The following is a 27,100-nucleotide window of genomic DNA, read 5'->3' as shown; positions in this document are numbered from 1 at the left end:
CAGATCTCTATAGCCAAAAGAGCAGTTAGGATTGTTTGCCCAGTCCTCTGCCAAAATGCCAGTTTATAAAGCTAAGAGGTGCCGGGGAGCATCCAGACTAATTTCTGAATGATATAGGAATATCTCAAAAAAACTCAAAATTCAAGGTTTTGAAAGATCATTGTTTAATTACCCATCATAAAGAAATCATCCAAAAGACACCTAAATACATCAGCCCAAAAATGATTAAAATGCAAGTGAGATCAAGCTTTCATTCATGACCTTCTGTTCTACCAAGATGATACCCCAATGGTAACTTGCACAATGCTTGAAAATAGATGTTGAGTTTAAATTACACTATGGTGAAGTTAAAGATTAGCTTTGTCACATGTACATCGAAACAAACAGTGAAACATGTTATTTGTGTCATGACCAACACAGTCTGAGGACATGCTGGGGGCTGCCTGCAAGTGTCCAACACAGCATGCCCACGAACTTACTAAACCTAACCTGAACTGTATGTCCTTGGATTGAGGGAGGAAACTGGAGCACCCTGAGGAAACTTAAAGCAGTCACAGAGCGAGAACACAGAAATTCCTTATGGACAGATTCAGAACTGAAACCAAGTTGCTGATGCTGTAACAGTGCTGCACTAACGGCATAACCACACAGCAACAAACCAAAACAGTATCTGACTAAACAAAGTATCTATCAAATCAACTCTTCTCAGGTTCCAGCTGGGTACAGGTATCAATTATAACTGATGTTTTGATGTCAAATTCTGACATCTTTATCAGGGATGATGCCTGGGCATGTCTAATCCAGTGATATTTATACCCCCATAGTCTGTCCTTCCTGATTGGTTAGACCTTGTCCAATCAGGTTTCTGCTCTCCCACCTTGTTTATAATCAAATTCCAGTTCTTACTTAGAGTGAGACCTTTGTCCTTGTTAAAATTCTTTTCTTCTATGGCTTCCTTTACCAGACGATCCCGAAAACCATCGGTGCAACACAATAGTTTTGTGACGTCGACATCAATCCTATGGCTGTTGGGAATGCAGTGTTCTGCTACTGCTGCTTTCTGTCATTTACAGCCCAGTACCAATTTCTGAATTATAAAATTGACTTGGATTTTAATACACCTACCAGGCTGGCTTATGTGTAACTGAAGACCCACACAGTTGTAAATGATTGCTAAGGAAAGGTCTAGCAAACCAAAGTATAACCATTCATGGGATTCTGTAAGCTATCAATATGAGAATTGTCCATCACCCCAATCTGTGGTTTCATAGCCCAATAGAGTCCTCATCTCAGTAGTCATCAAGACAGAAGACCAATTCTGATTCAATTCGTAAAGCATTACAAGTGTGCAAGGAGGGAGACTTCAGGTAAGATGGCAATTGTTTAGTCGCTTCAAACTTTTGCTCCGTTATATTTCTTATCTTCGCACTATGTGTCTCCCTTTTTAAACCTTAGTTCGTTATTTTTTTTTATCTGCCTGCGAATACATTTATCTTATAATGGCTACAAAAAATACTAAACTCAGGAAAAAAGAAACTTCCATGTCTCTGTCGGCTGAGATTCTCTCTATCCTGGAACAGAATCGACAAGACATTCTAACTGATATCAAGACTGAATTTAGAGCCTCTATCAGTCAGCTGGAGTCAAAATTGGATCAGATTAACACCAGAGTGGATGACCAAGTCGAACATTTATCTCGTATCGACCTAACCTCTGAAGATTTAAAACGCCGCGCTCAGCATCTGGAAACTCTCTGCTCCAAATTAACGGAGCAAAACAGCAAACTTACTTCCAAAATGGCAGCTCTCGAAAATCGGAGCAGGCGCTGCAATCTGCGAATTCTCGGTTTGCCGGAGGCCACCGAAACGGGTTCTTCCGTTGAATTTTTCTCTTCTTTTCTCTGTGAGATTTTCGGGAAAGAATTTCTCCCGACTCCACCTGAGCTAGAAAGAGCTGATAGGGTCTATGTCCCTCGAGCTGTTTTGGGTTCTAGACCACGGCCAATTACCCTGTGTTTCCATCAATATCAAGTGAAAAACTGTTTGATTATGGAGGCACGCTGAAGAGGTACTCTGACCTTCCGTAATAATACCAGTCGTATCGTGGAAGATTATGCCCCCCAGGTTCTGAAGATGCGTGCTGAGTTCAAAGGCGTTATGAAAGTGCTCTTTAATCGTGGATTCAAACCTTCTCTTCGTAATCCTGCCGACCTTCGAAATACGCTTACTACTGGAGAATATAAGTGGTTTAAATCAGTTAAGGAGGCTGAGTTGTTTGTTGGAAATCTTCCAGCCATCTTGACTTCTTCAGACCCGGTCTGATTTTCTAAAATGGCTGATAAGTATTTCTTGAATTAAAGTTTTTTTTGCGAACTCAGACTCTACTTGAATAACTTAGACATTAACTACTGAGATTCTAAGGGTTCTAGTTAGTCTCTCCCTGGACTTGGTGCGATTTTCTTAAATAGATGATTTAAATTTAATGTTTCCCTGTGGATTTAGATTTTACTTGTGTAATTTACTCTACTTTTGAATAACTTTAACTATAGAGAACTATAATTGGTCTTAATTTGTTTCGGAGGCTTGGAGTTTCTTATTGAAAGTCTCCCTGTCGATTTACGGTATATGACTTGCTTTTTTTTTAAACGGCCGATACGTATTCTCTTTAAATATAAAATTTCCCCCTTTATCTTTCTTTTTCAATTTTTCATAGTTTCTCGCGGGTAGGTTAGCTCTTGATTTTTTTTTGTATTAAGTTTTATATTTTTTTCTGATGAAGTTGTTCCTATTTGTAATTTTGCTTTCTAGTGCATAAATTAGTTAGTATTTGCTATATTATTTACACGGAGCTTATGTTAATGTTACGGAACTGGAAGTTGTTTTTGGGGTATCATTTTTTTTTGTAGAGCTAGCTGCTTTTTTGGGTAGCCATCTAGTTTTGGGTTGTGAGGGTGGGGTGGGTTCTCCAGTCCCAACACTATTTATTGTTTTTTCTGTTTTTCCTTGTTATTCAGGACATGTTTGTGTCCTAATCTTATTGATTTATGTTTATATTTTTGCTCCCAGACTGTTATTGCAATGTTTGATTTTATATATGCCTACTACCTTTTACGTATTAACAATTGATAATGGTTAATACATTGAAATTTGAGAGCTGGAATGTAAAGGGATTGAATCATCCTGTTAAAAGAAGGAAGGTCTTCTCTCATATTAAGCAACTTAAAGCTGATATTGCTTTCCTTCAAGAAACTCATATTCGTAGTTTTGATAATTCTTGGCTTATGTCAAAGTGGGTGGGTAAGCATTTTCATTCATCCTTCCCGGCCAAAGCTAGGGGGGGGGGGGGGGGTTCCATTCTTATTAACTCAAATATTCCTTTTGAGCTCTATAGTAAGATATCTGCTACAAATGGCCGTTTTATTATTGTTTCTGGTAAATTATATAATACTAAAGTTGTACTAGCTAACCTGTATGCTCCCAACTCTGACGATGTTAATTTTTTTGAACGTTTTTTTTCTCATTACCAGGTCTGAATTTATATTCTCTTATATTGGGTGGCAACTTTAACTGCTGGTTAGACCCAAATTTGGATTGATCGTCCCCTGTTACTAGATCACCTACTAAATCTGCTTTAGCTATTCACTCTTTTCTTTCTAACTATGGTATCTGATATATGGCGTTTCCTTCATCCTACTGAGAGAGATTATTCCTTTTTTCACATGTTCACCATACCTTTACTAGAATTGACTATTTTTTAATTGCTAATCAACTTATTTCATTTGTCCATTCTTGTGACTGTCAGAGTATACTGATCTCTGACCATGCCCCAATTACTTTGTCTCTAAATTTTCCTGGTCTCCCTCAGAGGAAATAACATTGGCATTTTAACCTGACTTTATTATCGGATAACAACACACACAAAATGCTGGTGGAACACAACAGGCCAGGCAGCATCTATAGGGAGAAGTGCTGTCGACGTTTCGGGCCGAGACCCTTCGTCAGGGTTTGAGTCCCTGTCACTGTCTTCAGGGTTCCCCATAGAATTTTATAAATCATTCTCTTCACTTCTTTCACCTCAGTTACTCTCAGTACTATCTGACTCGTTTAACTATGGTAAATTGCCACCCTCATTTAATGAGGCATGTATTATTCTTTTATTAAAAAAGGGCAAAGATCCAACAGAGTGTTCCTCGTACAGGCCAATTTCTTTGCTTAATGTTGATGTTAAAATTTTGGCCGAAGTTTTGGCTCATAGATTAGAAACTGTTATACCCTCTATTATTTCTGATGATCAAACTAGTTTTATTAAAAATCGTCTTCCTTTTTTTAATATACGGCATTTATTCACCTTCAACTGGGATTCCTGAATGCGTTATCTCTCTCGATGCGGAGAAAGCATTTGATCGTATTGAGTGGAACTACCTCTTTGCGGTTTTAGAAAAATTTGACCTCGGTCAAAGTTTTATCTCTTGGATCAAATTGCTATATTTATGTCCTACTGCCTCTGTTTTGACTAATTCTCAGCAATCCCAGTTATTTAACCTTAAACGTGGCACCTGTCAAGGATGCCCCTTAAGTCCCTTTCTTTGGCTGTAGAGCCTCTGGCGATTGCATTTCGAAGTTGTCCTGAATTGATGGGGATCTGGAGGGGGGGTGTTGAGCATAAAGTTTCTCTTTATGCTGATGATCTATTACTTTTTCTTTCAAATCCGTCCATATCCTTACCTCCAATGTTTTCACTTCTTGATCAATTTAGCCAGTTTTCTGGCTATAAACTTAATTTACATAAGACTGAACTTTTCCCAATTAATAAAGAAGCACAAGTATTAGCATTCCGCGACCTCCCCTTTAAAGTAGTTGATAATCAATTTACCTACATTGGTATTACAGTTACAAGGAAGTTTAAAGATCTTTTTCGTGAAAATTTTGCCAATCTTTTGTATTCTACAAAACAGAGTTTGTCACAATGGTCACCTCTATCTATGTCCTTGGTAGGTCGTATTAATGTTATTAAAATGTATGTTCTCCCTAAATTTTTATATTTATTTCAATCTATTCCAATTTTCATTTCTAAAACCTTTTTTGATTCCTTAGACTCTATTATTTTGTCCTATCTGTGGAAGAGTAAGCGTTCTAGAATTAATAAAGTTTATCTTCAAAAATCTAAAAAAGAGGGTGGCATGGCCTTACCTAATTTTTGTCTATACTACTGGGCAGCTAACATTCGTTGTCTTATCTTCTGGTCTTTTTTTCATAGCCAGTCTGATCACCCTAATTGGGTAGCAATGGAGCTGAATTCCACTAAAGATCTATCTATTTCTGCACTTCTTGGTTCTGCACTCCCTAGTAGTCTGTCTAGACTAATTGTTAATCCTCTTGTTAGACATACTTTGCGAATATGGGCCCAGTTTAGGAAATTTTATGGTTTTTATGGTTTTTCCCTTTCTAGTCCTATTTTACATAATCATCTTTTTCTACCTACTATGTATGATTCAACATTTTATGATTGGTATAGAAAGGGCATTAGGTATTTTGAAGATCTTTTTATTGATAATTGCTTCGCATCCTTTCAACAGCTCTCTGCCAAGTTCAATTTACCTAATGCCCATTTCTTTAGATATCTCCAAATTAGACATTTTATCAACCCTTTATTTCCCAACTTCCCTGAAATGTCCGAGAAAAATGTTATGGACTTATTTCTTTCTATTAATCCATTGGGTAAAGGCTTAATATCTTTTATTCATAATAAATTAGTATCCTTAATTAATCGTTAATAGCCCCTGTGGATAAAATTAGAATGGCTTGGGAGCATGACTTAAATATCCCTTTATCTGATGAGGTTTGGGACTCGATTCTCAAATCGGTTAATTCAACTTCTCTTTGTGCTCACCACTGTCTTTTACAGTTTAAGATTGTTCATAGGGCCCATATGTCCAAATCTAAACTATCTTGATTTTATCCTAATATTAGTCCTCTTTGTGATAAATGCAAAAGTGGCGAGGCTTCTCTTATTCATATGTATTGGACCTGTCCTAGTCTAGAGAAATTTTGGAGAGATGTTTTTATAACCTTATCCTGTATTCCCACTTAGAACCTAACCCTTTAATTGCTCTGTTTGGTTTCTTGGGTGAGACAGAGATACGCTTGAGTTCGACTAAATGTCGAATATTATCTTTTGCTTCTCTCCTGGCTAGACGTCTAATTCTTCTTAGATGGAGAGATGTTGCCCACCCACGCATGCCCAATGGCTTAACGATATCATGTCCTGTTTAGACCTTGAAAAAAATCATTATTCTATTCTTAATTCAGATATAAAGTTTCATAAGGTTTGGGGACCTTTTATTGAGTATTTTCATAACTTTCCTTTTAATTAAGTTTTTTTTTCAGTCCCTTGCTTTCAGCTTTTTTTGGTAGTAGGCATTATTATCTTCTGTTTTCAATTGTATTTACAGTTTTGGGGTTTCAATGTTCTGATTTATATTTTCTATATTTTGTTTTGGTTGGTCTGGAGTTTTTTTTTGTGGGGTTGGGGGTGGACACTAACTTTACATGACTTCAACTTGGGTGCTTTTTCAATTATTTTATTTTGTATTATATTACTATTGTATGTGCAAGGAGCATGGAATAAGCACGAAATGGGAAAGGTATAGGCCATTGGCAGAGCCAAGGTGCCCTACAATTGACAACAACTTGATCACTTGGTTATTATCAACGAGAAACACCATGGACAACTATCCCTTAGACGCTACCTACATCAATGCAAAAACTATGTGCTTGTTAACATTCTATAAATGAACAATCCTATAAAGCCTCATCTAATGGTGGCCATTATCACAGATTCAGCTTTTTCTATATAACCCTGAGAAACATTTAAGAGCATAAGGCAGAACCAAAACAAAAACCTATGTCATTGATGAGGCACACCAAGTTGTTTCTAAATAGCCTACATACAGACATCTTTATTCAACAATATGAAAGACTTCAATTGTACAGCATATTTACAAAAAAGTTATGTCTATTTGGCCAAATACCTGTTGAAGAGTCATTGAGCTGATGTATTGACTCCAGAGTTTAGAATCATAGAATCTTACAGTATAGAAACGGGAGCCATTCAATTGAACTGGAACACTGACCAAAATGCCCATCCAAGGTAATCCCATTTGCTTGTGTTTGGCCCATATCTTTCCAAACTTTTCCTATCCATGTACCTGTATGACCTGCCTCAACTACTTCCTCTGACAACTCATCCCATGCACATACTGTTAGGGAGTATTCTGGAGTGATGAGAATACAGCAAATATTAATTCACACAAGAACCAGTCTTCAGCTATTATTGTAAATGGCAAGCAATAAAGTGAAGTTAAATTGGCCCAATGGTAACAATGAGACAATTACTTATTCATCAGTCAAATGTTAAGACAATAGTGTTGTGTTAATTGTGCTGCATCAACTATAGGTTTAAGTAATCGGTACTTTCATAAATAAGCTCAGGGAAGTATCTCAGCCAAGGAATTTGAACATTCAGAGGTGTCTCCCACTGTTGGTTTTGCAATTCAAAGAAAGTTATGGCAACCCAAAGTATTGAAGTAAACAATGTCACTGTGAAACTATATTGAATCACTTGTTACCATTGATCCTAAGGGTATAAAAATTTGATACACTTTCAGTTTGTGACACTCATGGACAACAATGTGTCCTAAGAATGCCAGCTTGATGTGCTGAATAAAGACTTCTATATCACCTGCTTCAGTATCTCTCAGAGTGACTTTGATAACAGTCAGAACACAGACCATCCCCTGTGTGTAGAAGAAAGTTTCCCCTCAAACTATTTAATCTTCTCCCTTTCACCTTAAAATCAATTCCCCCTAGTCCTGACGAAGAGTCTTGGCCTGAAACATCAGCTCTTTATTCCTCTCCTTAGATGTTGTCTGACCAGCTGAGTTACTCAGCGTTTTGTGTGCGTCCCTCTAGTTCTTCATTTCTTAACCCTTTTTCTCCATGGTTGGGGAATCAAAAAGATTGAGGAATCAAGAATTAGAGGGAATAATTCTTTAGGTGAGAGAAAAAAACTCTCAAAAACCTTGCATTCACTCTATCTATATCCCTCATGATTTTCGTCACCTCTGTAAGATCACCTTTCAAGTCTTTCTTTGAGTAAAAAATGTCCCAGCCTTGTTCAACCTCTCCTTATAATTCAGTCCCTCAAGTCCTGAAAACATCCCTTTTTTTTTGCACTTTTTCCAGTTTAAAACATCTTTCCTATAGCAAGGTGCCCAAGAGCAGCATCACCTGTATCTTACGCAACTGTAACATAATCTTGCAACATCTATATTCTGTGCCCTGACTGATAAAGGACAGCCTGCCAAAAGCCTTCACTATCATTTCTGCTTTCACGAACCCACGTGCCTATATTCCAAGGTCCCTCTGTTCTACAACATTCCCCAGGTCCTGCCATTTATTGTGAAAGTCCTACCTTGCTTACCAAACCACAACACCTTACACTTATCTGAATTAGGCCATTCCTTGGCCCAGCCGATTAAGATTTGTATTTTTTGATATCTTTTTTCACTGTCAACAATACTACCTATTGTTGTGTTATCTGGAAAATAGTTGGTTCCTAGCTTGCTGAGTGTCTTAGATTCACAGCACCTACTATTTCTTGTTTCAATTAGTACCCATCAGCCTCTTCCAATTAGAAGAGACAGAAGGAATAATCAACATTGTCTTCAGGCAAATTGCACTCACCCACAGCAGGTCCATTAATGTTAGCTTCTGGTTCTACCAAAACGTTACAACCCTTATTGAAAAACAAGTACAAGAGCTTAATACCAGAGAAAACACTTTGACAATGAAGTCCTTGACATGCAGTCTGGCACAAATAACCCCTTACAGAACTCAGGTTCTACAGAAGTACAGTTAAAGGAAAACTCATGAAATAAGAAATTTCATTCATTATGTGCCATGTTGTATGATGTGGGCGATCATAGTCTTAATCATGATTGTTCTTGGCAAATGTTTCTACAGAAGTGGTTTGCCATTGCCTGCTTCTGGGCAAGTACCACTGAAATTATACCTGACCAAAAAAATAGACATGTTCAAAGATAGTCAATGCATCCTGAGGTTTTTGATGATTCTCAAGGAGAACATGTTTGGTTGATTTTTCTTAGCATTTCATCTATCATCCGAGTTATGTTTTCTCCATAAAAGAAATGAGGATGTACATTTATGATTCCACAATGGTCAGCTCTATTTTGAGTTCATTTGAATAAAGCTACTATCTGTGTAGTTAAAGAGCAAACACGAGGAAATCTGCAGATGCTGGAAATTCAAACAACACACACAAAATGCTGGTGGAACACAGCAGGCCAGGCAGCATCTATAAGGAGAAGCACTGTCGACGTTTCGGGCCGAGACCCTTCCTCAGGACACTCCTGACGAAGGGTCTCGGCCCGAAACGTCGACAGTGTTTCTCCTTATAGATGCTGCCTGGCCTGCTGTGTTCCACCAGCATTTTGTGTGTTGTTATCTGTGTAGTTCGCAGCTTTGGATGAGTTGGATTGCGAGGTTAAAATCTATCTTACTGTACCAGTGCACTGTTTTTGAACAGTGGAGTAGAAGCTGTTCGTAGACAAGGAGCAGCTATCATTCATAGCACCAAAGTGCCAAGTAATAGGCAGCACAAAGAACTGGCCGATCACTTCCCAACATGGGATTCCCTTGGGAACTCCAGTTCCCTCCCACAGTCCAAAGACATACCAGTTAGTTGGTTAATTGGTTATTGAAAATTGTTTTGTGATTAGGCCATGGTTGAATAGGTGGGTTGCTAGGCTGTGCTGCTTGTTAGACCAGACAGACCTGTTCCAAGCTGTGTCTAAAAATAAATAAACTAGGCTAAAAAAAAAGTCAATCACACTTCAATGGCATCACCATCAACAACTTCCACCACTGGCACTAAAGAGGTCAACATTAGTAAAGCCTTTACAGTAACAACTATATTGATATGGTAGCTATAAAAAAAAACACCTGACCTCTAGAAACTTCTCCAAATCTACAATACTCCTCAGAAACATGACTAAATGTCCATCAATTGCCCATAAGTGTTCAGCCATGAAATTTAATGTTAAATTGAGGCAAATGATGCTGTAAAAATGAAGTCTGGCCAGTGCAGGTTTTTTAAAAATAGCAAATGTGCATCATACTACTACTTTTTAGGCATCTCAGTTCAGGATGTTTCCACTCCAGTTCTGAAGTGGTTGAGGAGTCAATGTGGGACCTGCAGAATTTACTACATGTAGGGCAGGAGGTGCTTGGTGGAAATGAAACTGGTTTATTATTGTCACATGTACTGAGGTACAGTGAAAAGCTTGCCTTGCAACCTGTTCATACAGCTCAAATCATCATGCAGTGCATAGAGGTAGTAAAAGATAAAACAGTAACAGAATGCAGAATAAAGTGTAACAGCTACAGAAGTGCAGTGTAGGTAGACAATAAGGTGCAAGATCTTAATGAGTTGGATTGCGAGGTTAAAATCTATCTTATTGTACCAGTGCACTGTTTTTTAACAGTGGAGTAGAAGCTGTTCTTGAACCTGGCGGTATGTGCTTACAGGTCTAATATGAGGAGGGAGAGGAATGATGTCTGGATTGGATGGGGTCTTAGATATCCTGGCAGCTTTACAAAGGCAGGAAGAAATACAGTCCAAGAAAGACTGTTTTCCATGATATGTTGACTGTATCCTCAACTCTCGGCAGTTTCTTGCAGTCACAAACACAACAGTTGCCATACCAAGTCATGATGCATCCACAGAAATGGTGCAGCAATAAAAATTGGTAAGGGTCAACAGGATATGCCAAATTTTAGACTCCTGATGAGCTTTCTCAGCCATGGCATTTATTTGGTTGGATCAGGACAGGCTATTGATGATGTTCATCCAAAGAACTTGAAACCCTCAAAGCTCTCAACCCGAGTATCAATGATGTAGACAGGAGCACGTGCACCAACCTCTTCCCCTCCATAACCTTCCTGAAATCAACAACCAAATCTTTTGTTTTGCTGACTTTGAAGGAACAGCTGTTATCACAAAACCATTTTACTAAGCTGTCTATCTTCTTCCTGTATTCCGACCTATCATTATTTGAGATACGGTCCATTATAGTGCTATCATCTGCAAATGTGTACATGAAGTTAGAGCAGAATCTGACCACACTATCAGCAAGGAGAGTACGGGGGCTGAGGACGCAACCTTGTGCAGCACCAGTGTTGAGAATATTCCAGAGATGAGTATAGGGCCAGGGAGTAGCAAAGCCATTTGGGACACTCAGGAGGCAGTGCAGTCCTTCTGGTCATTTACCTTGGACCTCAGTATACCTGATGCATGGCTTCAAAGCTCTCAGCACTAATCCAAATGTCCCTTCTTCCTTTGAGTGAACATTGACTAGGGCTTTCCACAAGTCAATGGAGTTGTTTTGTTATATTTCAAGGTAGTTTTGGATCTTCTCACACAATTTCTTCAGTTCAGTCAGTAACCAGTTACATGACAGAACTTGGAATTAAGTGCGTGCCATGGAAGTTAGATATCAAGCATGCTAATGAGGAAAAAAATGCTTTTCCCAGAGAAAAGTGAATCTGCAGAATTCTTTGTCCAGAGAAAAAGTAGAGGCTACCTTATTAAATATATTTAAGACCCACTCAGATGAATTTTTTTTAGCAGGGGAATTAAGGATTTTGGGGAAAAGGCAGGTAGGTGGAGCTGAGTCCACAGGCAAACCAGTCATGATCGTATTGACGGGCCAGATGGCGCGCTCATATTCTGACTTCTTATATTCTAACAATGTAGCCTGCCCAACTGAGTTAGCTGAGTGTATGTACAACCACATTAGCATGAATGAGGACACTGATGCTGGTTCATTCCTACCAATCCATTTGGCGAATTTTATGGAGATAGAATGAAGCAGTGGTGGAATCCCCTTACTGGTTGGAGGTGCCTGCTGAATATAGTACAAACCTTATCTCTATGTTGTTAATAAATGCATTCAATGAATCTCATGTTATTTTCTCCATAAAAGAAGTAGATCACAAGTCTTGTGCCAGGCTTGAGGTCTTGAACTTCAAATCATCCCTTTCCTCAGACAGCTGAAAGCTAGCGCAGAGGCTGGTGCAATGAAGAATTTTACCACTGACACTTTCTTTTGCTGAAAAGTGGCTTCCGAATTAAGAGAAATAATCCTACTTTCCAGAGTTTCATTGGAGAGAGATGTTGCAGAAGAGAGAGTTTGGTAGAGGAGTTTTTAGGATGTTGAATGTAAGGCCCATTTTCTGCCATGCCCCAGTGAATCATTCATAGAGTTGGAGCTTGGGATCTAAATGCAAATGCATTCAAACACTGTGTGCATGCTGCAGCTCAGATACTGAAGTTGGAGTGGCCTTGGTTCAGGAGTGATCATATTTCCATTTGTCCCATGGATTGATTCCAATCCATTTGCACACTCACAATTTACCAAGCAATACAGCAACAAATGGGGTAAAATGAGCATCCATGATTTCATATCTCCATGTTACCATGCCATGCAGTTCTCCAAAGTTTTACATTGAATGAAACAGTTATCTACCCCAATGAAGATTAGCTGCTTGTGTTGTTTATCTAACAGAGGAGTGGTTGCAGTCTGGTGTGCACTGTCTGAAAAGGTGGTGCAAGCATGGATTCCCACAACATTTAAGAAACATCTGGGTAAGCATCTGAACCACCGAGGCTTAGTAGGATATCCAGCAAATGCTGGTATGGTATTAATATAGATAGATACCAGATAATCAGATGACAGTAGTGGGCCGAAGGGTCCATTTCTATGACACCGCGAGTGCCTGTGCAAATTATACTTCAATCAAAGGGATAAGAAGAGGGAAAACTACATCTAAAAATCATTTGTCAAGGCTTCTCTATTAACCAACACTAGCACAAAGCAAAATCCAACCAGCCATACTGTTAACGGCATCTGAGTGCAATACAATTACTGAAGTAATTGAATTCAAACATAATGGACAAAGGGACAGAAAATCCTCAATCACAAGAACAAAATAATTAGCTTTTTAATATTCCCCAAATACTTAATTTTGTTTCTACAAACACATAAACTTTAATGAAGATAAAAAAAATTAAAATTGCTGAGGGGGAAAGTAACAGGCTGTACTTTCAGAAAGAGAAAGTTATATTTCAGATAGCAGACCCTTAATAACTGTTCTGATGAAGAGTCGATGTGGAGTGTTAAATCCTTTTCTTTTACTGTAGAGTTGCCTGACCACTGAGTGTTTCCAGCTTGTTTTTGTTGCAGATTTCCAGCACCTGCAGTTTTTTTTCTGATTTAGGTTTTACTGTTTTCTGGACAAACTTGACCAGGAATTGACCTGCAGCTTGGACGTTCATAACTCATTCTCCCATAGTCAATGGAGACATAAGAGGCTGCAAATGCTGGAATATGGAAAAACACACTAAAAGTTGGAAAATCTCAAGATAGGAAGCAGAGCAAACACGCATTCACCTTTCTTCTATGTGTACAATATTGTGTGTGTGGGAGGGTGGGGGGAGGAGGAATACAATTTTTATTTATATACATTATTTAAAAAGAATCTGAGATTTTTCAATACGTGGTATTGGCAAAATAAAATAATAAGGTAAATATCGCAATCTTGGATAACTCCATATCATTCATTCTTAATGTCAAGATGTTATGCGTACCTCTGCTTCCACAGGATCATCTGAGTTTTCCTCTTCAGTGTCTAGCAGGTCAATGGTCAAAGACACTTGATCTCGGCTGTGTATGAAAGTAAGCTGGGAGCAAAAGAACGAAAAGAAAATTGGAATGGTTTGAGTACACAGAATTTCTGCATTTACAGTAATATATTTCATCTTACAAAACACTTCTCACAAAGGGTTATTCTTTATCATAATAATAAGTCTCTCCCTTGTTCCCCAATACATTGTCCCATCCAAAAATATACTGTATTGGAAGGACACTTTTCCTTAAAATGTATCATGAAACTGAAAGGAGTGAATATTAAAGAAAAAAGACAAATTACTAGGCTAGGAAAAAGTAAACTTCAATAGGACAACAAATATCTGTACAAATTAACTAACATATCAGAATACAACAAATAGAAGAAGGTATCAACTGCTCTACTATGTAATAAGACCATGGTTGATGATTTACCTCAGCACCACTTAGTCGTAACCTTGCAGCTCTTGATTCTCTTAACATCCATGAAACCTTTGTCCTGAATATACCTAATGACTGAGGCGCCATTGTCCTAAATGAGAATTCTCTACACGAAATGGCTGTGAAAAAAATTCCTTTCCATCTTGTCCAGAAAGACAAACTCCTTACTTTAGAATTACAGAGAGCCCAACAGCTAAAACATCATTATCAGCATCTATTCTGTCAAGTCCTCTAATTTTGTACAGTGCCTATAAAAAGTATTCACTCACCCCAGAAATTTTCATGTTTTAGTATTTTACAACATTGAATCACAGAGGGTTTAATTTCGCTTTTTTGACACTGATCAGCAGAAAAAGACTTTTGTGTAAAAGTGAAAACAGATCTCCGCAAAGTGATTTAAATTAATTACAAATATAAAACACAAAATAATTGATTGCATAAGCAAATCATCACTGGTGCAGCCAATTGATTTTAGAAGTCACATAATCTGTTTTTGGTGACCTGTATGCAGTCAAAGTGTTTCAATTGATTGCAGTAACAATACACCTGTATACGGAAGGTCCAACTGCTGGTGAACCAATATCCAGGCAAATATTACACCATGAAGACAAAAGAACACTCCAAGCAACTTCATAAAAAAGCTATTGAAAAGCACAAGTCAGGAGATGGAGACTAGAAAATTTCCAAGTCACTTAATATCCCTCGGAGTACAGTTAAGTCAATCATCAAGAAATGGAAATAAAATGGCAAAGCTGTATATCTGCTTAGAGCAGGCCTTCCTCAAAAACTGAATAACCGTTCAAGAAGGGGACTAATGAGGGAGGCCACCAAGAGACCTATCTGGAGAAGTTACAAGCTTCTGAGATGGGAGAGACTGTGCATACAATAACTATTGCCCCGGTGTTTCACCAAACGCAGCTTTATGGGAAAGTGGCAAAGAGAAAGCCACTGTTGAAAAAAAAACTCACTGAAATCTTGGCTAGAGTTTGCCAGAAGGCATGTTGGAGATTCTGAAAGCTGGAAGAAGGTTCTATGGTGTGATTAAACCAAAATTGAGCTTTTTGGCAATCAGACTAAATGCCGCATTTCATCAAAAACATATCATTCCTATTGTGAAGCGTGGTGTTGGCTGCATCATGCTGTGGGGGGGATGCTTCAGTGCAGCAGGCCCTGGAAGGCTTGTGAAGGTAGAGGGTAAAATGAACGCAGCAAAATACAGGGAAATCCTGGAGTAAAAAACCTGATGTAGTCTGCAAGAGATCTGCGACTTGGGAGATTTGTTTTCCAGCAAGATAATAACCCCAAGCTCAAAGCCAAAGCTACATAGAAATGGCTTAAAAACAAGGTTAATGTCCTGGAGTGGCCAAGTCAGAGTCTAGACCTCAATCCATCTGAGAATTTGTGGCTGGACTTGAAGGGCTGTTCACAAATGATGCCCATGCAATCTGACAGAGACTATCCACTCAGACTCAAGGCTGTAATTGCTGCCAAAGGTGCACCTACTAAATATTGACTTCAGTGTACTTATGCAATCAATTATTTTGTGTTTTATATCTGTAATTTAGATAACTTGGTAGAGATCTGTTTTCACTTTGACACAATACAGTCTTTTCCTGTTGATCAGTGTCAAAAAAGCCAAATTAAATCCACCATGATTCAACATTGTAAAACAATAAAACAAGAAAGCTTCTGGAGGGGTGGGGGGGGGGGGGGTGAACACTTTTTATAGGCACTGTATGTTTCACCCCTCATTCTTTTAAAATCAAAGAAGTATTAGTCTTCCTACTTAATGTCTCCTTGTTCAACAAATCCATCATCTCTAGAGTACATCTGGTGAATCTTTACTGCACTTTCTATCACAAATGCATCTTCTCATTACTAGGAAGATCGTACCTATACATAACACTGTAGATGCTGTCCCATAAGGACTTGATAAAAATTGAAGCAAAACATCTTTATTTTTGTTTTTCATTAATAACTAAGAAAACACTCAATCTCCTAATTGCTTGCTGTAACCACGTTAACTTTCTGTGATTCATATATACAGACATCCAAGACCCAATGAACACAATACCTCCATTCTTTCAAAAGATTCTCAGCTTCTGTTTTTCTTTCGCTAAGTGCATGAAATTTTGTTTACTATAGTCATTCTCCATTCCTTGCCCATTCACTTAATCTGTCAATATTTCCCCGAAGCCTATCAGTATCCACTCCACTACCCACACAATCACCCATTATTTTATCACGAGCAAATTGAATATATTACACCTGGTCTGTTCATTCACATCACTGGTTATGGGTTGGGTAGAAACTCAGCACCAGACCTTGCACAAATATGTCAACCCAAAAATAACCTACGTAAGTCCTACTCTGTTTTTCTGTCCATTAACTAATCCTCACTCTGCACCCATATATAATATCCAATCCCATGTGCTGTAGTCTGACTTAATCATCTCATGTGAAAACTCACTGAAGTCCCTTTGAAAATCCAAATTTATCAGATCCACTGGTTTCCCTCACATTGATTCTGCAAGTACAACCTCAGAAAAAACTGAATAATTTGTCAAATATGTTTTTACATAAATCTATGGGATTATTTTCTAATCCTATTTAATCTTACTATTAGCATGTCCTCAATTGCAGATTCCAGCATCTTCCTATTACTGATGGCAGACTAACTGGTCTAAATATCCTGCTTCCTTTCAAGCAGCGACAGCCAGCCTAGAATCCTTGGAATCTTGTTTGATGACATCTAACGTGTCCACTCGCTTCATAGCATCTTTTGCTTGGGTGACATCTGCCCATCACACACACTTTCCTCCCACTAGTTCCACCCCTCCTCTCCCTTCCACCACAAACCCCCCCCCCCCCCACACTATTCCTTTGGCTCTTTCCACCTCTCTCATTTGATTCCGTTTCACCTTCCATTATCTTCAGCCCTCTGTGACCTCCACCTAGCAACCCCAAGTATCTGTCAGTATTTCAACTCCTTCCCCCTAACTGGATCCATCCATCACTTGCCAACTCTAGACCCACGCCTTCCACCGACCTGTTTATCTTGGTCTCTCTTTCAGTCCAGATGAACGTCGCCTGGTCATTTCCCTCTATAGCTGTGCTGAGTTCTTTCAGCCTCTTGCATAGCATCTTTCCATTATCTCCTATTTTTATTACGAAATTGAAGATCTGGCAGAATTGTTAAGTGGATGATCCAGCTCAGCTACCTCCCACACTATCATTGCAGCCAGCTAATTAATTCAACTTTGCCCAGGTGGTTTTGAGACACATCACAACACAGTGGTTTCAGCAATTGTTCTGGACCCCAGAAATATTGCCAAGACTAATATTTCAGAACTCACCATGCCTCTAACCAAACAGTTTCAATAAAATTTTTAATACTGGGATCTAGTTGACAAAGTTATGTCATGGAATTGGGGAGTTTTCTAAATTGTGAACCCCTAATCCATTCAGATGCTACTCTCTCCATTTCTAGTCACGCCTCCTGAAAGGTAATTTTTAAGTGGTGGATCAGTTGTCAGAGAGGGATCAGCAGCTGAACACTTACCTTGAAACAGTTCTCATCTGACATGAGCTGTTCAGCCTTGCGCTGGTAATTGCTTTCTATAGCAGTTCGGGAGGAAGTGGTTGCCAAGGGCCCCCCAGTGGCACAGTTACCACTCTCCATTAGATATAGGTCAGTCACCTGTATACAGATTTCGTCACTCACAATATGCTGCAGCTATAAAGAGCAAAAACAAAAAAGAAGCAGGGAATAGGTTTGTGATTCAAACAAGTTTCTACATTTGAAACTGCTTTGGAAATTCAACAGCTAGTTGGGCAAGTATGCTAGAGTGCCTATTTCAATGCATCAACCTAAGCAATTGTTTGTAAGAGACACAATGAAACCCCAGTCCAAACACTAAGGATGGTTCAACTGTTTAAACTTGGAACTTCCCACTCAAAACTGCTAAATACAGTGAGGCTATTGTTAGGAAAGATCCGAGCACAAGCCAGTAAAAATAAAGCAGGAAGGCAGTCGGCTCACAACCTTCCAGTGCTAGACATATCAACTTGTGAACGAGAGGAAGAGTATACAATCTTAGGCGCACACGCACGCACACACACACACACACACACACCTAGCATGCCTAAGATATTTGCACAACTGTATTTATCAATGTGGAGTGGAGAATGAGTTTGTAAATCTGGTGGGAGCAAAAGATGTTGGGAATGGCAAGGCTAGAACGCTGTGGGAAGGGATTTGGACAGCCGGCAGAGAAGGAGTGCCAGGGGTAGGGGTAGCACAGGTGCAGACACACCCAGTCCTGAGACACCAGGCAAGGTGATTTGATTGCAAACAATTGGTTTATTGATCACTAGGTCTCTCTGGTGCTTCCCACTCCGCCTCTCTCTATTCCCCTGTTCCCAACCATGAATCCCCTCTCCCTAGCCCCTTCCCACTCAGTCCACAATACAGAACCATATCAGAATCAGGTTTATCATCACTCACGTCATGAAATCTGTTATTTTTTGCGGCGGCAGTACAGTGCAATACATAAAATTACTACAGTACTGTGAAAATGTCTTAGGCAATCATTGCTACATATATGTGCCTAAGACTTTTGCACAGTACTGTACCTTTTGAAGAAAAACATACAATAAATTATTCACAATTCTATTTCCAGCCACAGATGAACACATAACTGCTAATGCAGAAAAAAATCTAATTTTGACCAAAAAAAGTAACAGATTTTTATTGTAAAAGTTATTTATAACTTGCCAATGAGTACCATTTAAAAGTACTATAAGATGTCCCAAAAATCATACCCTCACAAATGCTTGCAGTATAATCAATATTAAACTATCCACGTTCACTAAAATCCACGATCACATATTCCCATCTAAAGATGAATAAAAATGGTACAATATAAACAGATTTTAACTCTGCTGTTGAACAATAAAAGGCATCAATTGAAATTCTAAAGAAAATAAGGAAATCAAGCCACACTCATTGGTGGACAGTCAGGCAATTAGTTCTTTTTAAAACTAATTTTAAAGTATTTCTCTGTTACAATGTAAGCCAAGTTGTCTGTTCCCAGTTTTCTGATAGGGTTGAATCAATAGCTTCCACCACAACATGACCCTGATAAGGAACCAGACTAGAATGCAAAACAAAACCTGGTATACACGTGAGAAATACAGACATTATGGTTGAGAAAGAATCCCTCTCGCCACTAATGCTTATCCACCTAGTGACCTTATGCCACACCCTAGCATGCACTACAGCAAGGTATGGTGCAGTAAGCTCACTGATTTTCACATTCCCTTAGGAAATAACCTAATAGCCATGTTCTCTAACATTGCTGGCAGCCATAGAAGCAGCATCAGAAAATATAAATATTTAAATTCTTCTATATTAAACCATATTTTGCTTAATTATCTATATTTTGGACACCACATGATGGGGGGAAAATAAATATTTTGTGCATTAGTGCAATTCTATTCTTCTGACAAATGTATTTCTTCACATTTACCTGTGCTGGCCTTCATCTAAAATCACTTTCCAAGCATTGATCAGTTTTGATTACTTCTCTCTCAGCAAGTCCCCACAACCTACCAATATGCATTCAGACACAAAAAGAGCGATTTTGTGCTTTTGGTTCCAGGGGTCAAAACAAATCAAATAATGAGCAGCAGTGGGCTGAGTGTGGATCCTTGTGGATCAGCACTAGGCATTCCATCTTTTTAAAATAACTATCCTTTATTCCCATGAAGCGTTTTTGAAGCGAGTTAGCACTCTATCCTGGTTCTTGTCCTGCACTCTTCATTCTCTGACAGTCATTAATTATGGGACACTTTAATGAAAGCCTTTTGAAAATATAATTACATTTACTGCGTTAACACCATTGCTCTTCAAAGTATTCAACAAGATTTTTGTATCAAAACATTTCCTTGGGAAAATTACAATTATTGTCCACTGCTAGACTTTTTATTCCTAGACATTTTTCTATTCTTCCCTTGGTCGCTATTATTTGTTCTAAATAATAGAATCCCTGGTATTAAGCTAACAGCTTAAAGTTCCTGGGAAAATGCTATGCCCCTTCTAAGTATAGCAGTTGTAGTACAATAACTCGAGTTGAGTATGATGTTCTCCTAAGGGGTTATTGGTTGGTCTTCAGGGGGCAATAGAGGCTGATCCAAGACCTACATATCCAGGATTTTAGGAGGTCGCCTGTGCATAACTTTGTTTAACATGGGGAGGCTGATACACGAGCAGCCACCACACAGTCCATAACAGATCAGGGTCAGGATCCAGTGGCATGGGATGCGAGACCACTGGGGATCCTTCACTGCCATTGTGATGTGTCATCACCTTCCATCACCTCTACCACTGAGATCTTGGTCGGCTCTCTCTTTGTCTAGAATCTCCCCCTTGAACTTACCACCATGGGTGACCCTACCAGCACCTAAGTGCCAGATGGCTAAACTCTAAACGGATCACTCTCGGGATCTCAGTAACTCACAAGCCTCAACAAAATGCTGATCCTTGGAAAACCCAATTCTAAATATAAATGTCATGTTCAACATCTTCCAGTTCCCAGGCACATCTTTTTCCAGCTGATTATTAAATCTATTTAGTAATGCCTCTGCTATTAATTTCCTGGTTCATTTTTAATGCATCTGAGCAATCCCTCTAGAGCAGAGATTTTATTCTACGTTTCATAGTTTATTTATGCTATCTGGTTTGAATGTTGGTTCTCTTGTGAGGGACAGTACATCACAGCATTGTTAATACAAGTTTGGGACCATTAAGTTCAAATCCCACTGTAGCAGTTAGGGAACTTTAAATTAATCCAGAATAAAGTATTTCAGTAACAGCAACCATAACACAGCTGGACTATTATTTAAAAAAAATTCAACGTGGTCTTTACTAGGCAAAATGTGGTGTCCTTATTAGATCTAGCCTTTATACAACTCCACACTCACAATAAAGTTATTGATTTTTAAATGTCTTCCTATGTGTCTTAGTGAGGCAATCAGTTCAGATAAGGGTGGGTATTAAATGTTGAATTTGCTGTGAATCCTCATAGCAATTAATTTTCCCCATCCCCAGACCCTACACCCACACTCTACTTCTGCTTGATGTTCACGCTCATCCACCATTCCTACCCCTTACACCCCCCACCACAATTTTCAATTTATTTTTCCATCCAATCAGCTCCTCTAGGTAACTGTTACAACAGCCATAATGCACAAGCCTACTTTGCATCTGAAACTGTCCCCAGTAAATAAAAAAATAAAACAACTGTTGATCTTCATGAACACAAATTGGCATCTGCTAAACTGGAGTATTTGCAGAGGACAGACACACACATAACATTCAGATCAAGGCTTTGGCAGGAACAGAGGTATTCCTGTCCTGGTCTAACCTAAGATGTCATGTCAAGAAACAGCACCAGAGCTGGTACTGGCATGCCCCAATGTCCCTCACCAATTTTAATAGACTCACCATAGAAAGCATCCATTCAGATGCAATCAGAATTAGAATCAGGTTTATCACTGGCATATGTCACGAAATAATTTGTGGTACAGCAGCAATACAATGTAATACATAAAAAATTACTACAAGGTACAATAAGAAATATAAAAAAACATGTAGTGTAAAAAGAGTTCATAAACCATTCAGAGATCTGATGGCAAAGGGGAAGAAGTTGTTCCTGAAACAGTCAGCCTGTCTTCAGGCTCCTGTCTCTCCTCCCTGATGGTATAGCAAAGAGAAGAACGCATGCCCTTGATAGTGAGGATTCTTAAGGATGGATGTTGCCTTCTTGAGGTTCCGCCTATTAAGATGCCCTCGATGGAGCCCAATGCACATGATGGACCTGGTTGAGTTTACAACCTACTGCAGCTTTTTCCTGATCCTGTGCTTTGGTGCCTCTGCACTAGATGGGTGGGTGGGGGGGGGCAGACTTGGAAGAGACCTTACTGGTCATTTCTTTACACCAGGGGTGTCAAACTCATTTTAGGTCATGGGCCGGATTGAGCAAAATGCAGCTTCATGCGGGCCGGATCAGTCGGACGCGTGCGAACGCAGCTTTCGTTGCCTCCGTTTTTTCAGCCTGCTCTCATGTGTCTCAGTCTCTGCTATAACTACAAAGTGTTTCACTTTACAAATTCCGTTTCTTATGAAGAAGACTGCCGAATAAACACTAAAAACCCTGAAAACCTGGTACCTGAATAAACTCAGCATTAGCCATATCATACGCCATAGGAGCTTCGATTACTGGGGCCAGCTTTAATAGTAATTAGATATTATCTCGCGGGCCAAAGATAATTCCACCGCGGGCCGGATTTGGCCCGCGGGCCTTGAGTTTGACATATATGCTTTACACAGAGTAACCTAGAATAAGCTACCAGAGGAAGTAGTTGAGGAGGGTATAATCACAACACTTAAGAGGCATTTGAATATGTATATGAAGTGGAAGGGCTTGGATGGTTATGGGCTGAATGCAAGCATCTGGGATTAGCAGAGAACTTGCTGTGGTCAGTATGGACCAGTTGGTCCGAAGGGCCTGTTTCCAAGCTTAATTAGTCTTTGATTACTCCCCCCCCCACCCCCACCAATCAGGTAGAATATACAAATGCCTGAAAGCACATACCACCAAGTTCAAGGACAGCTTCTATCCTGCGGTTATAAGCTACTGAACGAAAACTCACTGACTTGTACCTCACAACCTGCCTTGTGTTGGCCTTACTCCTGACTGTCAGTCTGCACTGCATCGTCTCTACAAATGTAACATTTGTCTCTGCATCATGTTATTGCTTTTTCCTTGTACTACCGCGATAAACTAATGAAATGCAATGATCTGTACAGATGCATGCAAAACAAAGCTTTACACTGTACCTCGGTACCTGTGGTAATAATAAACCAATTTACCAGCTTCTAATTGGCAATGTCTTACCTGCCTGACTATACTCTGGATGAGTTTGTCCATTGTAAAAGCAATGAACGCATGAATAGTAAACATTTCCCGAAGGGTGTCCTCATACTGGGAGGAATCCATGTTGCCATCTAGAAGATTCCGTACCATATCAAGGAAAGCTGGGTAATAGTCTTCCACATCAATATCCACTGCAATTTGACAAAGAAGCACGTTACAGTATCATTCCCAAAGCAGTTCCCACCAGACCAGAACATTTGAGCTCTCACACATAAAGCTGTAGCAACTTGATGCAATATACAGTCAAAAGATTTGAACACTAAAATCTACACTGGCACACTGAGGGAATGCCAGAGAGTCTTTCAAATGAGATATTATATTCCCATCTGCTTTCTTACCTGGCTTATAAAATGCCATGGATATATGGTGGAGAAAAACAGGAGAGCTATCCCCAGTGTTCAGACCAATATTCATTCCTTAATCAATGTCTCTAATAAAGATAATTTAACAGTTCAGTAAAACGTTATTGTTTTCAGAAATTTTGGAGTATTTAAATTAGCTGCCAGATTTCCTACTTACACCAGTGACTATGCTTTAAAAAGTACTTCTGTGGATGTAACACACACAAAATGCTGGAGGAACTCAGCAGGCCAAGCAGCATCTAGGAAAATAGTACAGTCAACTCGCTGGAGGAGCTCAGCAGGCCGGGCAGCATCCGTAGAAATGAACAGTCAATGTTTCGGGCCAAGACCCTTCATCAGGTCTCAGCCTGAAACGTTGACTGTTCATTTCCATGGATGCTGCCCAACCTGCTGACCTCTTCCTGCATGTTGTGCGTGTTGCTTTGACCCCAGCATCTGCAGAGTATTTTGTGAGTACAGTCAACCGTTGCTCGTATTTCCAGCATCTGCAGAATTTCTCTTGTTTCTGTCAATGTAATTTAGGATGAACCAGGAGATGACTGAATCCAGTTTTCTAATTGTAGAGGACTCTCTCACCACCACTGCCACAGCTAAAGCTCAGCCCCTCACACCCATCTGAAACACTTAGAAAACATCACTCTCACATGCCTCTTTCCCTGCCTCAAGTGATTGAAAACTGCACCCATGATTGGGATCCACTGATTGAAAAATTGGTGGAATCAGAGTCAAAAGTTCTTTCCCCAAATGCAACTGGATACATACTTAAAAGAGAAAAGAATGTAGAGTCAGGAAATATTCCAAGGCACTTCATTTAATATATAATTCTTGCAGCGGAATAGATGTAAAAACAGCAAAGAGATGTTTACAGTTTACAAGTATATCATTAAGCTGATTGAAAAAGGAAATTTAACAGAATAAAATTAAAAACTCACTACTGCACCTAAATTAATATCATCATCACTGTGAATTAACAGAACAAGTAGACAAGAGATCACTTTAATGTCTGAGCTAAGAGATGGCAATTTTCACAATGCATTATTTAGTACTAAAATTAAGCAATAAACACAAGTATATGCTCTTGTCATGCAGCAATGGGTATGAATACAGTAACTTTCTGACTCAGATCTGAAAGGACAACCAATAGGTTCTCACCGATCTGACAACAATTTGTTCCCAATTCACATCAGAAACTCACTGGCTTAAATTTTAGTTTTTATTCTGCAGGTGCCTCATTAAGTGACACCACTTAATAGTCAAAGTATGGAAATAAGATAACATGCAAAAGAAAACCAAAAATGAATTGCAGTTTAGAACTGACTTCAACTAGGCAGTGTGTCACTAATATGGGCAATTTGAATGGAGAATGCTGTGGTTCATGTATGTTCAATGAATCAGGATACATACTCAGCATCACCAGTGCCAAACACGTTCAATGAAATGCCTTAATTTTATGGGTGTTGTCTCATAATGCCGCGTATTGGCTTTCCCGATGATATGTAATACGAAGCACAAAGTTATATCCCCCATGGATGTGCTTCTTAAATCTCACCGGAAACAAACTGAGCAGACATTCCATCAGACAAGACTAGATGTGAATCAATAAGCTGCTATAAACACCTTGGTAAAAAGAATCAATTGCGATTGGGCTAATTTAATACAATCAAGGCAGCTTAGCCATTGTTACGCTAATGAATAAGTCGTGATAATCAGACAACTCACTTGACATGAAAATCTTTTGTAATTTCTAATCACTATTCACAAAGCAAACATTGAACAACTATGTCAGGTGACTGTGTTTTACTGTGTTTCATAGTATTTTAAGTTGTTACACTAAATATGATCGTTTTTGGTACAACCATGTTGAGCATAGAACTGTAACACATAACAGAATAAATGAGTATGATCCTGCTTGCTATCATTTTTCAAGAGTAAGAACTGAAAAATACTGAAGATTTTTAAAACTTGTTTATGGCTTTGTGTATCTCACTCTTATAGTGTATAGTTTTTAAAAATAGTTAAAAGAGCACTAGGTAACAATCTGTCAATGGATAACATAACTTGAGAGATTTTAGTTAGCAGAAAATGTTTCTTTTCCCTTAAGAAAATATTATGGTCCTTCTGATCATGTAAAGATTTAAACAGCATACATTCAGAACACTCTTTTGGGGGTCACGGGATTTAATATAAGTTTAATTTTATTTGTCACACATACATTGAAACATACAATGGAATGCAGCACTTTGCGTCAATAACTAACACAGACCTAAATGTGCAAGGAGAAGCCATCGTGGCGTGCCCACAACTTACTAAACCTCACCCACACATCTTTGGAATATGGGAGGAAACTGGAGCACCCAGAGGAAACCCACACAGTTATGGGGAGAACATGCAACTCCTTACAGACAGCAATGGGAATTGAACCCCAAAATCACAGCTATTGCTGTAAATCATTTCGCTAACCACTATACTACCATTTCACCCAAGGAATCTAACAGACATTTAGGAAGATCATCCTTACATAGATTTTAAAATGTGGGGCTTGTTATCACATGGAGTTGTTGAGGTGAATAGCACAGATGTACTTCAGAGAATACATATAACACAAAGGATCAGAAGGATGCACTTGATGAAGTTAAATAAGGTAGTAGGAAAAGACTCAGGGGAAGCTTAAATATCTGTATAAACGCATATGGCTCAGTAGCCTGTTAGTAGTCTACTCTTAGGTAATCCTTCAAAATCTCCCAGTTCACTGACTGATAGGCAACTAAAAGCTTCCAATATATAGGTGTGAAATGTTTCCCATGCAAACATTGTGCTTACAGTTTAGTCTTTGAGTAAATTGGTTTTCACGGTTATATCAAACAATATTAACCTTAGTACCTTTATTTCATTTTAAATGTGCAGGAGTTTCCTTAGTTGCAAGACTCCTTTAAGCCACTGAGTGCCATGTCATCTCCACTAAGGAGCTAGAAACAGTGCAGGAGATTTATGAGAATATTGCCAGCACTCAAGGGGATGTATTATGGAGACATATTGAGCAGGTTGTGGCCATTGTGAACGAGGGGTGATTTTATAGAAGTGTATAAAAATTGGAAAGAGCATAGATAGGTTGAATACACACAGTCTTTTCACCAGGGTCGGGGAATAAAGAACTAGACAGAATAAGTTTAAGTGAGAGGGGAGCAATTTAAATAGGAACCTGAGGGGCAACCCTTTTCACCTAGAGGGTGGTAAGTAGATGGAATGAGCCACCAGAGGAAGTGGTTGTGGGAGGTACATTACTACATTTAGAAGACATTTGGTCAGGTACATGGTTTAGAGCAGGGGTTCCCAATCAGAGGTCCATGGACCCCTCTGTTAATGGAAGGAGTCCATGGCATAAAAAAAATTGGGATTCCCTTGTTTAAAGGGATATGGGTCAAACACAGGCAAGTGGAACTAGCTTAGATGGGAATCTTGGACAGTGTGAACCAGTTGGTCAGAAGGGTCTGTTTCCACATTGTATGGCTCCAGCTTTAAAACTACAATTCTTT

General features: G+C 39.0%; 1 protein-coding gene across 4 annotated transcripts in view; it reads right to left on the bottom strand.

Annotated features, from left to right (window-relative positions):
• Window positions 1-27,100, bottom strand: part of sin3aa (SIN3 transcription regulator family member Aa) — a 129,520-nt gene that overhangs the window by 6,559 nt on the left and 95,861 nt on the right. For all 4 annotated transcript variants that reach the window (XM_073024941.1, XM_073024940.1, XM_073024943.1 and 1 more), the window contains 3 exons: window positions 23,167-23,336; window positions 17,769-17,942; window positions 13,729-13,821 (listed from right to left, as the gene is read on the bottom strand). In XM_073024941.1, coding sequence (XP_072881042.1) covers window positions 13,729-13,821; window positions 17,769-17,942; window positions 23,167-23,336 — 437 coding nt within the window. The remainder of the gene's footprint in view (window positions 1-13,728; window positions 13,822-17,768; window positions 17,943-23,166; window positions 23,337-27,100) is intronic.

This window comes from Hemitrygon akajei, chromosome 21 (genome assembly GCF_048418815.1).
Source record: "Hemitrygon akajei chromosome 21, sHemAka1.3, whole genome shotgun sequence".
In the NCBI taxonomy this organism is placed as follows: domain Eukaryota; kingdom Metazoa; phylum Chordata; class Chondrichthyes; order Myliobatiformes; family Dasyatidae; genus Hemitrygon; species Hemitrygon akajei.
This window is presented reverse-complemented; position numbering and strand designations above follow the sequence as displayed.